This window comes from Nannospalax galili, unplaced genomic scaffold (genome assembly GCF_000622305.1).
Source record: "Nannospalax galili isolate Female #2095 unplaced genomic scaffold, S.galili_v1.0 scaffold272, whole genome shotgun sequence".
Taxonomy (NCBI): Eukaryota; Metazoa; Chordata; class Mammalia; order Rodentia; family Spalacidae; genus Nannospalax; species Nannospalax galili.
Genome location: NW_008331836.1, coordinates 551,324 through 568,715, shown reverse-complemented (window position 1 = coordinate 568,715; position 17,392 = coordinate 551,324). Strand labels below are relative to the sequence as shown.

Genomic DNA, 17,392 nt, shown 5'->3' with positions numbered 1-17,392 from the left:
GTATTTTTTTTCTAAAGCCATCCAGTTGATGATGCTGTTAGAAAGCCTGAACTGACCAAGACAGTAAGTTTGAGATAGAATCTGTGCTGCTTAGCTTTTATTATCAGCTTAATACAACCTAGAATTACCTGAGAAGAGAGCCTCAATGAGGAGCTGTCTGGATCAGGTTGGCCTGCGGACATATCTTTGGGGGGTTGACTTGATTATTAGTTCATGTAGGAAGACCCAGCCCACTGTGGGTGGTACCATTCCCTAGGCAGGAGTTTCTAAACAGTGTAAGAGAGGAGAGAACTAACTGAGAGCAAAAAAGCAAGCAAAGATCCATGCATTTACTTTTCTCTGATCTTGAGAGTGAATGTGATGTGGCTAGTTTCTTGACTTTCTGCCTTTACTTCTCCTCAATATAGACTGTAAACTGATGTTGTAAACTGAATAAACCTTTCTCCCCTGAGTTGTTTTTTATCAGGGTATTTTTTTCACAGCAACAGAAATGAAACTAAAACTGAGTTTAGTTCCCTGAGGACCTGAGTGAAACTGTGTTTCTGATGAGCTCCCAAATCATGTAGTTACAGGAACCGCACAGCCTGCATCCAAGGTAGGGTGCTATAACTTGAACTTTATAATATTGGACAGTCAGGGCTGGAGAGATGGCTCAGTAGTTAAGAGCACTTGTTGCTCTTGCCTCTGCAAGACCTGGGTTCATCTCCCAGCACCCACATCAGGTGGCTCACAGTCACCTATAACTCCACCCCCAGGAGATAAGTACCCTCTTCTGGCCTCCAAGCACACACACACACACACACACACACACACACACACACACATACAAACTAAATTTTTTAATGGTCAATTACTAGAATATGCTTATAATAAAAACATTTCACCGTGAATCTGAAATTCAGATCTTACTACCTGTGTTTGAGCTGGTATTCCTGCTTTAACCTTATCAACATGTGATGTATTCCCATTCTCAGTTCACACACAAGCCTTGAGGAAAATGTCTCGAATGTTTTTCTTTTTGCTTCAAAGATGCTTTTTCTGACTCCTTTCAGGAGGCTTTCCTCATGGTGACAGGGAGGTCACCTAGTTCCATTGCAATGTCACCCTCTGAGAATAGGCAATGTTGAAGTCATCTTGACATTGAAATGTTGGGTTTTATAAATGCATCAAGAGAGAATTTTAAATTGCCCAATCTTCATGATGTAGGTTATAATCAAGACAGTGGTATAAGAATGAATATTTTGAATCCTGAATCCTTGGTCAGTACTGAAATCAATGAGTGTCTTCCTCAGCTCACTGAGTTATAACAAAAGTAACAAAGATAGCAGCTGAAATAATAGAATTTCTTAATAACTTAATAACACTCTAGAGACTGAGAAGTCCAAGATTAGGGTGCTAGCATGGTTGGTTCTAAAAGGGAGTCACTTGCTAAGAATCCTGTACCTGACTTTCTCCCTCTCCTATCCTCACATCGTGAAAAGGGAGAGTTCTGGTCCATTCATGGGGCTTCAATATCATGACTTCATCCAACCCTAATCACCTCCCTGAGTCCAGTCTCTAAGTATCATCACAATGGGAACTTGAGGAGACACACATAGGTCTTGGGGGCATTTAGTTCACAGCAGTTAATACTCAAAGCACATTGGTTATCAGAGGAGCTAAAACAGAACTTTCCTTAACATTCACATTGGTATCTGCTGACTGAGAGGCAGCATAGGATGTGCCTTCAGTGACCAACAGGAAGTAAGTCTGCAGGTGGAACTTCTATGCCTGTTTTTCACTGACCTAAGCAACTCCTCAGGGGGAAATGGGAGTAGACAGAGGAATACTCTGACTCAATGCAGACAAATAGAAATTGAAAGGAAGCTAGTCAGTTACAAGGGAAAATCAATAATAATCGAGAAGGCCAATGGGAAAAAAAAAATTAAAGACTCATGGTGTGGATTACAAATCTAGGCCTCCTCAAGTTCCCAGGGTGAACCTGGAGACCCTAGGAAGACACATGTAGCCATCAGTCATGTCTGAGAAGGGCGAACTGGGCAGCCTGTGGCCAGAATGAGCTGTCTGTGTAGGAGCTGGAGAAGAATGATTAGGTGGCAGGCAGGAAGGTACAGGCTCAGAAAGAAATAAAACTTTTATATGCTTAGCAAATACAGGATAGAGCTTTATCCAGCAAAAGCAGAAAGAAAAGGTAAACCCACTGGTCTTCACACAGGCTTTAACTTATTACTCTTGGGCAACAGAGTTCTACTTTCTTAGGACATGGACATGGCAATATCACCAATAACTTCCTTTCAGATTGTCTCTCTTCCTTAGGACCCTTTTCCTAAACTCATAGACATTCAAAAGGAAAGAAGAGCACAGGAAACTAGAGACAGAACAGAGCACAAGAAAATGACACAGTCCAAGTGCCATGTCCTCCAACATGTAGGTTATCTGGTAGAACATCAATTATCTGAGGCAATCCTTCAGGGTCCCTAAGTCAGTCACTGTCAGACTCCTCCCTCACCCCAAAGAACTAGCAAAACAACACGCTGAATTTTCCCTGTAAGACAGGATTTTGCTGTCGATGTGTCCTTTCCTTAAAATGCCTTCTGGGAGGAAGTGATTGAAGGCCTGGCTGAAGAATGCAAATTAATTGGACCTGTTGAAGTCACAACTGTGGCAGGGAGTCTCTGTGGTGTTGTAAGGCACCTGATCCTCCCAGAAGTACTCCCTCCCCAGGGAAATCCTCTCTGAGGCCAACAGGTAGACTCGGTGAATTGTAAGAAGTAGGAAAAGTAGAAAAATCTGGAAAGCAGATCAGTCACTCTTACCAGCCACTGTGTGGATTGAGTACCCAAAGAAAATAGCACATTGTGACTTGGTAAGTCTGAGCAGATGGAAAGAGGGAGGACTGATGCATGGTGATGGGAAATCTGTAAAGACAGTGAATAAGCAGGCCTGAGATGATAATACTGTTTTAATCTGGTGGGAAAAGACATCCCTAAGCATCTATCTGTATTTTAAAGAACTGTAAAATACTCAGTCTATACTCAGCCAAACAAACATATTGGGAAGGTGAGAAATCTGTCTGAGCAAAGAATTGGCAATGGTCAAATGTGGTACTCTAGAGTGCTTATTTCCCTTCTGTTGGCATACTTGGTGTGAAGGGGTCTCCCAGTGGTCCTGGGAGAGAGGACCTCTTGAGTGATAGAAGATGGTGAATCGAGGTGACTACAAATAGGAGCAAAGGAGACCATTGCTGTCTACAGCTTGGCACCCTGGAGATTCGCTCCTAGTCTTCTTTTCTGTCTGCTCTGTGATCTACTAACACTGATTCTACGAAGAAAGGATGGATTTGGGAGCTCCTGCCAGGGTATTAAGCAGTCAAGTCAAAGAACGTGGCTCCTTCTCATGGCAGCAAAGAATGAGAGTGTGTTCTCCAAGAGTTCCCAAGCCATTTTCTGCCTTCCATTCACCAGCTGGAGCAAGGCCACAACAAATGTTTCTTCTGCACATGAATTCAAGCTGTAAACCTCCAGGTTCTGCAGTCAGCCACTCCTAAGAACAAGCTTGGTGTTTGGGGAACTGTGTTGAGCATTTAATTTGTATAAGAGTGCAGTAGAATGCATAATGAGCCATGAAATAAAATAGCTATGGGACTTGCCCATGGGCACACTACTGGGTCCCAGATATCTCAGGTGTCCCTGGTCATAGTTAGTGAACATTTGACCATATCATAGGACAATGTCTCTTGGAGCATCCACTGCCATAGACAGCTCTAATTCAGTCTTCAAGAACTTATAAATCTGTTTATAGAAAAAGATTACAGAATGTTTTGGGTAGTACCGCTTTCCAGCCAGGAAAAATGGAAAATAAGCAATATTTATCAAGGACTTTTAAAAAAGTTTTACCTAAAGCTTAGTTTTTCAAAATTATGGAAAGGAATATCAAACATAAAATTGACCACATCAACCATTTTGCAGTGTTCAGTTGACTGACAATAAGTACATTTATATTATATAACCATGAGAACCACAGAACTCCCTCTTCCCACCCTGAACGTCTACACTCATTAAACACCAGCTCCCCTACCTTCCCCACCCAACACCCTGCAATTACCGCCCTGCTTTTTATCTCTCTGAACTTCTCTACTGTAGATGCCTCATGTAAGTGGAATCATACAATGTTCATGTCTGACATATTTCACTTAGCCTGGGATCCACCTCAGGTTTATCCAGCTGTAGCATGGGTCAGAGGTTCTGTCCATTTTTATGCTGAGTGTTACTTCCACTGTATGTAAATGCTTTATTTTCACTATAACCATCCATCCATCAGTGAAAACTTGCATTCTTTTAACCTTTCATCTATTCTGAATAATGTTTCTACAGAGGCATCAGTATCTGCTGAAGTCCTTGTCTTCCATTCTCTTGGATATATATCCAAAGTGGAACTGCTGGTGATAGAGTAGTTGCGTGTATAATATCGTGAGGAGCAGTCATACTGTTTGATGTAGAGATTGCACCATTCCAAATTTCCGGCAGCAGTGCCCAAGGTTCAAATGTCTCCACATCCTCCCTAACACTTGCTGTGTTTTGTTTGTTATTTTAAATAAAGCCATCCTAATGTGTGTGAAGCTTAAATAAGTTTTTAAATAAGCTTCTAAAGGAGGTCACAGATATTACAGGTTTGCAATCCCTTATTTGAAACCCTTGAGACCATATGCCTTTTTAGAATTCAGAGTTTTTTAGATTTTATAAAATGACTACAGTAAATGTACTGTATATTATGGCATGTTCCCAGTGGGGTCTGGACCTACAACTCATAATCAAACACATTAGAATTTTTGAAGAAAAATACACTAGTGGGGCACTAAGTAGGAAAAATGAGAACCATAATAGGCCCTATTTCAGATATGATGTTTGGCTAACGAATTGCAGGGGAAAAATAAACTGTGAAGCCTTTCAAAATTTGGAGCTGCACATAAGGAATTCCTGAACTGTATTCTCAGTATATTTTCTTAGATTAGGAAGATGTTTGAACATGCTGAAAATGAATGAACATGTAGCTTAGAATAGAGATGTGTGTTGAATGGACCTCATTTATGATAATATATAGGGTAAAAATGCTTTCATCTCACTTTTCTAACTGTCCCTCCAGGTAGGAGCTTTCAGCAGTATCAGGCACTTTAAAACAAAACCAGGCCAGCACTTAGACTCCCTATTTATGCCTCAGCTTCTATTATGGTTTGTATATGATATGGTCCCTACAAAGGCTTGTTTGTTGGAAGCTTGGCAAGCTTGGTCCCCAGTGCCATGTTCAAAAGTGGGGCTTTGAAGAAGTGATTGGATCATGAGGGCTCTGATCTAATCAATGGGTCAATCCACTGATGGATTCATAATCTGATGATATCCTTAGGAGATGGTGGAAGCTAGAAGGTAGGAACTGCCTGGTGGGAAGCAGGACATTGGGACCATACCCGTGAAGGATACCCCAGTCCCTTCCTCTTGCTCTCTGCTTCCTGGCAGGCATGAGGTGAGCACCTCCCATCAGCCATGCATTCCCCTCCTTGGTCTTCTGCCTGATTTAAGACTCAAAGCAATAGAGCCAGTTGATCATGGCCTGGAACTTTGGAAACAGTGAGCCAAGATAAAACTTTTCTTCTTTTACTTGATTTTTCTCAGCTGTTTTGTTACAGTGACTTCACATAACTCCCTCTTGGATTCATAGCACACACACCCCCATACACACATTCATGGATACCTCTCAGCTCACCTTCTTAACTAACACCTCACTTTAGATGTTTAGTAGATTTCAAATCCCAAACTCAAGAATATGTATCCCCTTTCCTTCCGTATGTAGCTCCTTATATCAGAACAACTTGCAGCATGAATGTGCCAATAAATAACACTGAATACTAACAAATTAGCATGCCTTCCTTCCCAGCAAGCACATGCATATCACAACAGGGTCTTTCTGGACGTACTGACTCAACAATGAAGAGTGATTTTCAGTGGTAGGAATGGCAGACGCAGTGGTTGACCACTGGGAAACTCTGCAAGGACAAGTGTGATTAATGTCTCTCAGGTGACAGAAGCTATCAGCGGTGCCAGTGAGTGTCCTGGCACAGAGTCTGTAGCTACCCACAAAGCAGAATGTGTCAGTCCCCGATGCCTGCTAAATTCTCATAGGACTCTTCTGTCCTCATCATCTATACTTGGATATAATCAAAAGAACTTACATTAGCAACATGAAATGATATGTGAAGAAAAATATTTCTGTAGAACTGTCCAAGATTTAGCTCCTGGCCATGCTTTTGCAAACAGAAGCAGAAACCAACCAACATGAGGAGACTACGCATGGCTGTATTTGGGCACCACCCTTTTGCCACACCATCACGTGAAGCATTGGCAGAGGATGAGACCTCTGTTCAACACTCCAATGTGTGCTCATGTCGAAGTTCTTCGTGCTCCTGGTGCAGGTGCATTCAGCCTTGGAACCTGGACTGTCAGCACCAAGATCCTCTGTTTCCCAGAGATATGAGTGCTGTCAAGTAGAAGACCAGTGCAAAAGCTGAGCAAAACAAGGGTCTTCTGCATTCAATGATGGGCCTATTCTTACGGAATATGAGATTTCTGTAAAGAGACCATTTATGGGAGGAAATAAATGAGGATCCTGGTGCACAACTGGACTTCCACACCCCCTTCCAACTGTGTGGCAGCTGTCCTTGGATTTAGCCTCAGTCTCTGTCTACAGTGGCAAAATGGTTATTTTATTCTTTAGCTATTTTATGTTTAAATTTCTGAAGTCATCCTTGGAAAACATCAAAAGGAGAAAATGTTCTGGAGGGCACAAGTGCATTGTTCCTTGTTTTGATTGTAAGTGTCTGAGCATCGATAGGCACAGTGAGACTCGGGGTTTGCTTGGCAGTCTCTTATTGTTGCTGGATGTTCAGACTCCCAGGGGCACTATTGCCGTGTAAGCTATTGCAGTGAGCTGCTGATAAATGAGACTTGGCTAGCTGAGCAACGCACATGGCATGAAAGAGAGATGGAGCCCCCTCTGACTCAGCCTGGGCCCAGCTGCAGGCATAATGACCAGAATGCAGAGCAGCAATGACAGCAGCCATCACCTTGCAGCCCTCTCAAACCCTGTCAGCAGTGGCTGGCTTGCGCTTGCCTCATGTTTCAATGGACCATCATCATTATTGAACTCCCAGAGTCTGGCACTTGGAGCAGCATGTCAATAGCAGCCAATTTAATGTCCTGTGTTAGAAGTTACACCAGGAGGAGAATTTCCGAATCCAACAAGAATTCATTTATATACCAGATGCATTAAAAAAGAATAGTATAAGTTGTGCTTTCCTGCAAAGATAAAGAGATATGGGTGCACGGATTTAAATTTTTTATTAGGACATATTTTAGGGTAGGAATAACTTGAAGATTCATGGAAAAGAATTTGCAATGCACTCTAAGTTTTACTATTATTTTGTTCAAAAGTCAATTTTGTTCAAAATATGGATGAAAATAAAAAGCTTATTCAAAGGACCTCTAATTTAAACTAAATTAACCGATTCATATACAAATATGCTCTGCACAACATTTGGCTCCTGACAAATGGCTGGAGTATCACTTTTTCCGTGTGGTTCATCTTGCAGGTGCTGGAGCTTTGGTTTCTGGAATTTGGAAAGTAATTTGCAGGAAGGGGAAGATTTCAAGCATAAAGGGAGTGCACAAATATGTTAACGGGAATGATGAAGTAGAAGAAAAGAAGTTTGCTCGGCTTTCTAGCAGCAGTAGTAAGCGCCATAGGAGGAGAGGAGTCACAGCAATGAGTCAAGGCCAGCAGCCCAAGGGGTTCATAAACCACAGTTTGCACTCGTAGTTCCACAGTCAAAGCCCTTGCTTATGCCAGGCATGGTGCTGCACACCTGTAATCTCAGCAGTCAGGAGACAGAGAAAATAAAGCCTCAACCTCAAGGCCAGCCTGAGCTATATAACAAGATCCTGTCTAAAAAGACGATGATAATAATAAAAAACCTTTTCTGTCCCTCCACAGCTGCTTCACCCCTCCACCCTGGCTGCTGGCCTGTGCCCTCGAGACACTCTACAACCAGAGCACCTTGGTTGTCTATCATTTGATTTCCAGGTGGACTCAGCCAATAGAGTCAGGAAGCCTCCACTAGCCCCATCCCTGCCAGGCCGTTGCTGGGAAGCCACTGTGCTCTTTGGTGCCTGGCTATGGCCTCAATTCTGGTACAGTCTGGTAACAGTATCTCTTCCTTGTCCCTGTGAGCCTTTTCTGCTGTTGCCAGCATGTACAGGTTTCTTTTAATCATATCTACACCTTTATAAATGACTCACCATCAAATTCTCCTTATTACCAGTAGGAGAGTGCCATTTGTTTCTTACCAGGACACAGATATAGATGACACCTTTGTAGGAATTAGAAAAGACACTCAAATGAGTTACATGGGTTCATTATATTATCATTTCTACTTTTGTATGTTTTGAAATGTCCAAAGAGAAAAATGATTACCAAAAAAAAAGAAAAGAAACAGGAACCCCTGTTGGTGAATGTAGACCATAGCTGCATGACTTGGTGGTCATAAAGCTGAGGTTGAGAGTCATTGACAACTCCATTTCCTCAGGTTAGAAAGATGATTTTGTGCAGTGCCCACAATGTCCCAGTGAACCCAGTAGCCCTAGAAAAGGATGGGCAGATCCCTGAAAGCTGAAAATATTTTAAGAGAACATGGGGGTCAGCCTGGGTCTTCATTAAGTATATTTGAGTTTAAGTGAGAAACTGTATCCTGGACCAAAAGTAAACCACTGTTGGGCATTGTGTTGGGGGAATATAGTGTCTTGCTTTCTCTTTTGCTCACATACCAAAGTCAACACACACTTCTGACAAAAAAAAAGTGTGGGGATTGCTCCCTACAAGCAAGTTAGCAATTAAGTACACAGCAGGTACCACACAGGTGTTCTTTAAACCACTTCAAGCCTGACTCTAGTGTCACATCAAACAGGTTGAAGCTGAGTCCCCCAACACTGCACACACATATATGCAAACACACACACACACACACACACACACACACACACACACACACATACAAGATGCCAGTTGCAGACTCCAGATTTTTAACTGTGCTTCTAACCATCTGACTATAAGTTAGGGTACCCCCACCCTCTTTGTGGGTTCAATTTATTTGTTTGAGTACTTCATAGAATTCAATTTTGCCATCTACTAGACTGAACATCTGCTTGTCATCACTTAGCTTTCCATTTCATACAATAGAGATAAATCACACCTATCCGCTAGATGGACTGATAGAATGTATCCTAAGATGTATAGGAATTGTGTGACACAATGCCTAACATTTAGTGAATGTTCTTTGGACATCAGCCACTGACCTCTAAGATGTTTAAACAGAGGAGTGATAGGAGAAAGTGGTGTTTTAGCAAGAATAACCAGAAAGCACATGCTGAGTGCACTAGAGAGAAAAGAAGTGGCCATGAATTGGTGTGAGTCACTGTAACCCCTGTACTGCAAGGAGAGATGCAGGGAAGAGGAAGGCAGCAGCTGAGAGATGCTTCCCACCACCAAGAGCAGAAGGACTGGAGAGTGGGCAGGTCGTCACCATGGTCCCAGGGTGTCTGCACATGCTCCTGAGTACTGTGTTCCCCTTGTAGAAATGCACCCAGCCAGGCATCCTTAGGCAGTTAATGTTGAAAGACAGAAAAACAGAAGAAATATTAAGCAAGAATCATTACATATTAGTCCTCTGTTTTACTGAATATTGATAAATCTACCAAATTAAAAAGCCTGGGGCGGGGATGTAGCTTGGTGGTAGAGCACTTGCCTAGCATGCACAAGACCCTGATTTAATCCCCAGCACTGCCAAAAAAATAAAAATAAAAGCCATACTAGACACCCAAACATACAAGCAATCACTGGCTACTCCTAAAACATCTCAATATTGTGTGTGTGTGTGTGTGTGTGTGTGTGTGTGTGTGTGCATCAGAAGTCTTGTGTGTGTATATCCAGAAGTTTTTGTACTAAACCTCCCTCCACTGAGGAGCTCATATGCTATTCATTAGCCCAGCTCTTACTACCAAAATTACCAGAACCAAGGGAGCTACCAGGGCCTTGAATAGAGCTGCAGAACTCTGGATGGAGGAGGCAAAGACTAGTTTAAGAAATAACTTCTCTAAGTCCTCAATTTAGCATTTATTTGTAGATAAGCCTAAGAATTCATCACTACTTTAAAAATGAGTCTGAAGCCCTTTTAGCTCCATCTGGAACATTTCTTTTTATTGTTTGGCGCATTTTCTCAGGAACTCAGTGAGGTGTTCACCAGATGTTGTTGCTTCTTGTCTGAGATGGCAGGACTGAGCCTGGTTCTAAGGCCCCTGCAATGTCACTTTGACTCATGTCTTCCTCTCTGACTTGCAGATACTTGCCTGAGATCATGAACGATGGGCTGACCAACCAGATCAACAATCCTGAGGTGGAGGTGGACATCACCCGGCCAGACACTTTCATCAGACAGCAGATAATGGCCCTCCGGGTGATGACCAACAAGCTAAAGAATGCATACAATGGCAATGACGTCAACTTCCAGGACACAAGTAAGGAAACTGTCACCAGGACCAGCAACTTCCAGGATGAAAAATGGTTATGGGAAATTACACTCAGTTTTTCTCCAAGAGCAATATACATCTTTAATAATGCCTCACTCTTTCTTAATCAGTGAAGCTTATACAGTCAGAGCCACAAAGCTTAGAATACTAACTAAAATCATAACTGCTTTTAATGAATGGTTGTGTGTTGAGTGAGTGTATGAGTGTACATGTGTATGTGTGTGTTTGTGCACATGTTGAAGTCAGAGGTCAAGCTCAAATGCTATTCCTCCTCAGGTGTCATCGTATCTACCTTGGTTTTTATTGTTACTGTTGTTGTTGTTTGGATTTATTTACTTTTATTTTATATGTATGAGTGTTTTACCTGTATGTATAATGTGTATCTGTATGTCATGAAATGCCCACAGAGGCCAGAAGAGGAAATCAGAGCCCCTGGAACTAGAGTTACATGTGGTTGTTAGCTACCATGTGGGTACTGGGAACTGAACCCAGGTCCTCTGCAAGAGCAGCACACATTCTTAACCACTGAGCCATCTCTCCAGCCCCATCTATCTTGTTTTTTGAGACAAATCTCACTGAGACCTGGAGTTTACCAATTCAGCTAAGCTGACTGACCTGTGAACCCTAGGGATCCCCCAGTCTGCAACTCCCCCAAAGGGATTACAAGTACATACCACCACACCTTGTTTTTTTTTTTATAGGTGCTGGATATTAAGTTCTCAAGCTTACTAAGCTGACTGACCTGTGAACCCTAGGGATCCCCCAGTCTGCAACTCCCCCCAAAGGGATTACAAGTACATACCACCACACCTGGTTTTTTATATAGGTGCTGGATATTAAGTTCTCAAGCTTGTGCAGCGAGCACTTTACTGACTAAGTTATCATCCCAGCCCCGATGAATAGTCTCAATAAAGTACGCCTAGCCATAGGAAAGCAAACATTGACTTTCATCTACCAACTGATCCATTTATGATCTAGTAACTGCTTCTCTTTTCTCTTCTATAGCAACATTTATATCTGCCCCAAACTTTTGCCTGTTCTCCTAAATCCACCTAAAGAATCTTCTACAAATTGCTTAGACAAGCTAGATTAGAATCCGCAGCTCATCTATCACAAATGGTATCTTTAACTAATTCCAGATGGTCCCTGACATCCGATGAAGATGCAAAAGTCACACACATTCAGCAAAAACTATACTTCCAAGTTTGAATATGGATCTTTACTTGAGTTAGCATTATGCAATATGACATTCTCTCATGATTCTGGACAAAGGAATCAAAGCCACAGACTCCAGTCAGCTCTAAGATCCCAAGGGAAAACAGTGGACATTCTGCTGGGTGCTGTGGCTAGACTAGGATTCCGGGTAGGTTAGACATATTCAGTACACCTTCACTTACAGTGTTTTCAACTTCAGGAATTTATTGGGACATGACCGTGTGGTAAGTAGAGAAGAATCTGCAGTTTTAGATTCGTCCTCTGCAAGATATTATTAAAGTGATTACAATAATAGCAAGAGGTTCCAGCTAGTGGCCTGTTGGGAGGATCCTTTGAGGTGACTTACGGAAAAGCTAAAACAGTGTCTGGAGGGTACTAAACAGTTTTGATGTATTATTCCCCTCCCTATTCAGTCATACATGTACCTGAACCATAAACATTGATATCTGAAATGTTAGAGAAAGAGCAAAACACTTGAAGTAATATTGCACATGACTGTTTTAGTAAGGATCACAAAAGCATTAGCGGTGATATGATAGACTTGTAAGTGAGTGCTGACATGAAACTAACTATATTTGGGTTTTGTCTAAGAGGCTTCAAAATGCAAGTATTCTAGGGATTTTTAGGTGTGTTGGATTTATCTTAAATGTTAACCTAAGAAAATTCCTAAGAAAAGAATGCTTGAACATCAGATGCACAGTTGCCAGAAATTCTGTAATTTGGTCACTGAAGCAAAAGATGATGCTTGTGTACTCGAATTAATGAGCTAGAGAGACAGAAGTTACAAATGTAAGACATTAAGTCATCTCAGCTCTGTCGCCATCCTACTGAGCTGTTCCCTGCAGAAAACTTTTAGTGCTTTCTTCCATTTTAAAGAACTTAAAAATTAATTTTTCTCAACACAGGATAATTACTGCCACAATGGACTTCATTGCTGTCAAATTTCTCCGAATCATCCCATTAGCTCTCCAGTCTAGCTAATACTCACCATTCCTCTGCAGAAGAGAATGTTACACCAGGCATTAGGCTTTGCTCTTCCTCAACACTTTGCTTCATGCTTCTCATTTTATCCATTCTATCTTCTCTATGGAACCAAATGCTGTTCTACCAAGAGAGTAACTATCTGGTTGAATAACTGAAGACATGAAAGAATTAGCTGATGTTGGCCTTACTGTGTTTCTCCTTTCTGTCCTAAAGAAATGTCAGTCTGAAGAACTCATGAAATGTCCAGGAGGCAGTGATTCACTCAGTTTCTTCTCGAAAGAAAGAGGAAGCAGAAAGACTGTAAGAGCCAGAAGTGGCAGATGAATACAAGAAACTGGGTTGTCTGACCGCCACAGGGCAGTGGAACCTATATCACTTATGACAGCGTGCACAAGACCCGTGCAAACCCAAGCCCATCATGGATGGGGAAGTAGAGAGAAAACCTCAGCCCTAGCTGAGGATCTAGTGACAGTTGATAGATGCCAGGAAACGGAGAGTCAGCGTTCCTTACTGGTGTGATGCCTGGGAGGTTGACCAGACTCCAAGAGTACCCACACCCAAGAACAGTTAGGAAACACAGATTAGCCTGGATAGGCCTTTAAAAAAAGGTAACTAATAAAAGAGGACATGAAGTCGAAGGGGAGAAGGATAAGTAAAGTGGGTGTGGAGAGAGGGGAGGGAGGTCTGAATATGATCAAAATACATTGCATGAGATTCTCAATCAATAAGAATATTTTTTGGAAAAGGGAATAAAAATCAGCAGCATTGAAGAGCACCCTTTGGCTCAAACCCAAGCATCAAATTTGGCTTTCTGTTTCAATATAGTGCCTGTTGTACAGCCCATTATCACATCTCATAGCCATCATCACCCTTATTGCTTAGAACCATTATTTAAGTTGCCCATTCTACCCTGTAATACCTGTATTTGTGATTCCTTTTCAGAAAGATGGAGTCCATTATTTTTCCCAGCCAGAACCTCTTGTCATTATTTGCTTCCCACAATTTTAATATTCTAAGTCGCTTTGATAATATCTTTGTAAAGGTTATATTACTTCTTGTTCATGATACCAGTGTTCTGAACAATTCCCTTTGCAATTCTGATATCTTTGAATTTAATTAATGGGCATTTTTTCTCCTTGTAAAGGCCAATAAAGATAAAACAGAGAAAATGTTAAGAACCTAGTATAATGTATTCAAATGATCTTATCTGGTATTTAGATGTCCCATTTAGGGAGGAAAAACAGTGCTGAATGTGTCTTCCTCACTCAGGGGGACAATAAAAGTCCCATGCTACCATGGTTTGATTTAAGCAGCATCAGGACCCAAGATGGCACCCATGTCTCATAAGCAGTTTGGGCCCATCAGCAGGACAGGAGTTTAAGAATGTTGGCTGGACTTACTGAGCAAGTGAGAGCAACAGCAAATGTCATTACAAGGTCACAGTTTCCTGAGTCTCTCCAGGAGCATTGTCTTACTTTTCCCCATAACAATTCCATTAAATAGATATGATTACTTTTATTTCTACAGGTAAGCAAACAGGCTCAGTAAAACTATTCACTCTTGTAATGGTAGCCTAAGCTACCTTGGCTGTGGAAAATGAATCTTTTCCATCTGTCTTCACTGATAGCAGTGGATTTGCTTCTACATTTTATCAGATTGTCTCTGCACAAACCCTGAAAGGCAAATGTTATCATTCCTATGTATTTAGATACAGAAACTGATAGAAGCTGACTCAACTGCTTATGGCATATTTATTGATACTCCAAGTATCTACTAAGCATCTGCTGCACATCAAGGACCATTAATGGCCAGGAAATTTTCAAATGAACATTATATACAAAGAATCTACCCTCAAAATGTCTATATTCTAACAGATGAGATGAACAGTAAACAAATAACAAGCAAATAAATAATACAATTCCAAGTGTTGAGAGGAACTTGCAAGTGGGTGGCATAGTAGAAGAGACTGGGTCCAAAACCCCCTGCAGATACCAAATTCTACATATATTCAAATCCTTTATGTAAAATGATATGATATTTTCATGTAATCTATATGTACCCCCATACGCTTAAAAATCATCTATAGATTATTGGTAACAACTGAGGCGATAAGTCCTGTGTAAATAATTGTTATTTTACATTGTTTAGGGAATAATAAAAAGAAAAAAATGTACATCATAGATTCAGATACAACCACAATGGAACTACATGGTACATAATACCAAAGAGAGACTGAGGGTCATGACATAACAGGAGGCTGTAGCAAGCTTTTCTCACTTATCACCCCATTCATGTGGATTTAGCCTAGTGTGTGGCAAATTCACACAGTTTTTGACTCTTTCCGGAATTATTTTTGCCCCACAGTAATTGACTATATAGATGCAGATCCTTCACATACAGAGGGGGCTGATTGTAACTGATGGATCCAGACTTAAGAGGCAAGGTTCATCAAACATGAAGGAATCAAACAGAGAGATGTGGGACCAGAACAGCCCAAGAGGCATGGTAGAGGAGAAGGCATGCCACCTTCAGAGGGCACAGTGTGTGAGCACATGGGTATTGGATCCAAGCAGGGAATAACAATTTTACTGTAAAGAGCCAGATATTGAATATATTAGGCTTCAGGGATCATATGGCCTTTGTCACAACTACTTCACTCTTCTCTTAGAACAAAGAAAAGCATTGCAGCTCATTGGGACGTGAACAGGTATAGCTACAATGATCAAACTGCAGGTCTGCATTCACATACAGACTTTCTTACAGTCACAAAGTAATATCCTTCCTTTAATTTATTCCGATCAGTTAAAAATATAGAAACTGTACTTGAGTTTGGGGCCATGCAAGAATAAGCAGCAGGCTGAACTTATCTATCCCTGGTTTAAGAGGAAGTGCTGGTTGTGAAAGGCTCTATCCTTGTTGTTAGGACAAGAACATGGCAGTGTTGGGAAAAGCCAAAGCGATAACTGTAATACCTGCTTTCCACAACTCCTCACTGTTGTCTCTCCAGTTTCCCGCTTGCATTGCTTCCTTTTGTTTTTTGTGTGTTCTATTAAGATAGTATTTTAAAAATCTTTTTTAAGGAAGGTGAGGTGCTACACACCTTTAATCCCAACGCTCCGGAAGCAGAGACCTACCAGAGGTCCAAGACAGCCTGCCCTGACAAAAACACAAAAGAAAGCATGGAATCTGCTGGGAATAGCAGCTCTGACACGCAAAAGAGCAAAGAACAGAATTTCTTAATATAAATACTGGTCAGTAGGAGAAATATCTTCATAACACCAGTGCAGTTGGAAGGCCTCCCATTACACCTGAATTCATATGTTCTATAAGTTAGTTCTGGCTACCAATGAATATTGTGCCTCAATTATTTCCATATAGGGTACTGGCTCATCTCAAACCTGCCCATGAAGAACAAACTTACTGGGACCAGTGAGCCACCCTAGGGTGGAGAGTTCACACCATATCATGCCTATGTCTCTATTACTTCCTGTTAAGTGCTCTAACTTTTCTTGTCAATCTTTCCCACCAGGTGATGAATCAAGCGGCTCAGGGAGTGGCAGTGGGTGCATGGATGACGTGTGTCCCACGGAGTTCGAATTCGTTACCACCGAGGCCCCTGCTGCCGACCCGGACAGAAGAGAAGAGGACTCTGCTGCAGCGCAGCTGGGCCACTCGCTGCTCTCCTGGTGTCTGGTCTGCGTGGTCTTGGCACTGCAGAGACTCTGCAGATAATCCTGGGCTTTGGTCAAAGGAAACTGCATTTTAGCTATTCGAGTGGCCAACCCCATTCTTTTCTTACACTCTTGGACAGTGGACCATGCCACAAGAACTCACCATTTTCTATGAGAAGAGAGCAGTGTTGCGATCTGCCTCCTTTTTGTTTTCCCAAAGAGTATCGGGTGCCAGACGGACTGCCTCCTCTTTCCTTCAGCGATCTGTGGGGACTTTGTTTATTCTAGAGAGAATTCTTACTCAAATCTTTCTTACCAGGAGATTTTCTTACCTTCATTTGCTTTTATGCTGCAAAAGTAAAGGAATCTCACGTTGTGAGGTTTTGGGGGTTTTTGTTTTTTGTTTTTTTTTTTTTTTTTTAATTCTTTTTTCGCCCATTTTAAAAAAAAAAAAAAAAAAAAGACAGGAAAAAAAAATTTTTCTTTTTAAAAAATAGGAAGAAAATAATTTTCCTTTTAAAATCAGACCAAACCCCAAGACAACTGCATTTTCAACAAAGAAGCAACAAGAGAGAGAAATGAGGGACTTCTCATACTTACAGGATTGGCAATGCCAGCCAATTCCGGCAGAAAGCTTTTCTGTCAACAAGCCTGGTTTACAAAATGCTTATAGGGAGAAAATATAACGATTTTTTTGAAAGGTAGTGAAAATATACTGTTGTCTTGGAGGTACTGTCTTGCACCCTAACCAACTTGATTTGGAGGTACTGATTTTCAATTTAGAATTGTCTTTAATACAGAGCAAATCTACAACTCAGCACCTCTCTCTTTCACCTGCCTGATTTCACATTCAGTAGACAGCATTTTTCTCAATTCCCTATGTCTGTCCATTCT

At 41.5% G+C, this 17,392-nt stretch overlaps 1 protein-coding gene across 1 annotated transcript in view; it reads left to right on the top strand.

Annotated features, from left to right (window-relative positions):
- Window positions 1–16,926, top strand: part of Gpc6 (glypican 6) — a 1,180,899-nt gene extending 1,163,973 nt beyond the window's left edge. Inside the window, exons 8-9 of the mRNA XM_008827006.3 lie at window positions 10,441–10,616; window positions 16,357–16,926. Coding sequence (XP_008825228.1) covers window positions 10,441–10,616; window positions 16,357–16,559 — 379 coding nt within the window. The 3' untranslated portion in view covers window positions 16,560–16,926. The remainder of the gene's footprint in view (window positions 1–10,440; window positions 10,617–16,356) is intronic.
- The last annotated feature ends 466 nt before the right edge of the window (window positions 16,927–17,392 follow it).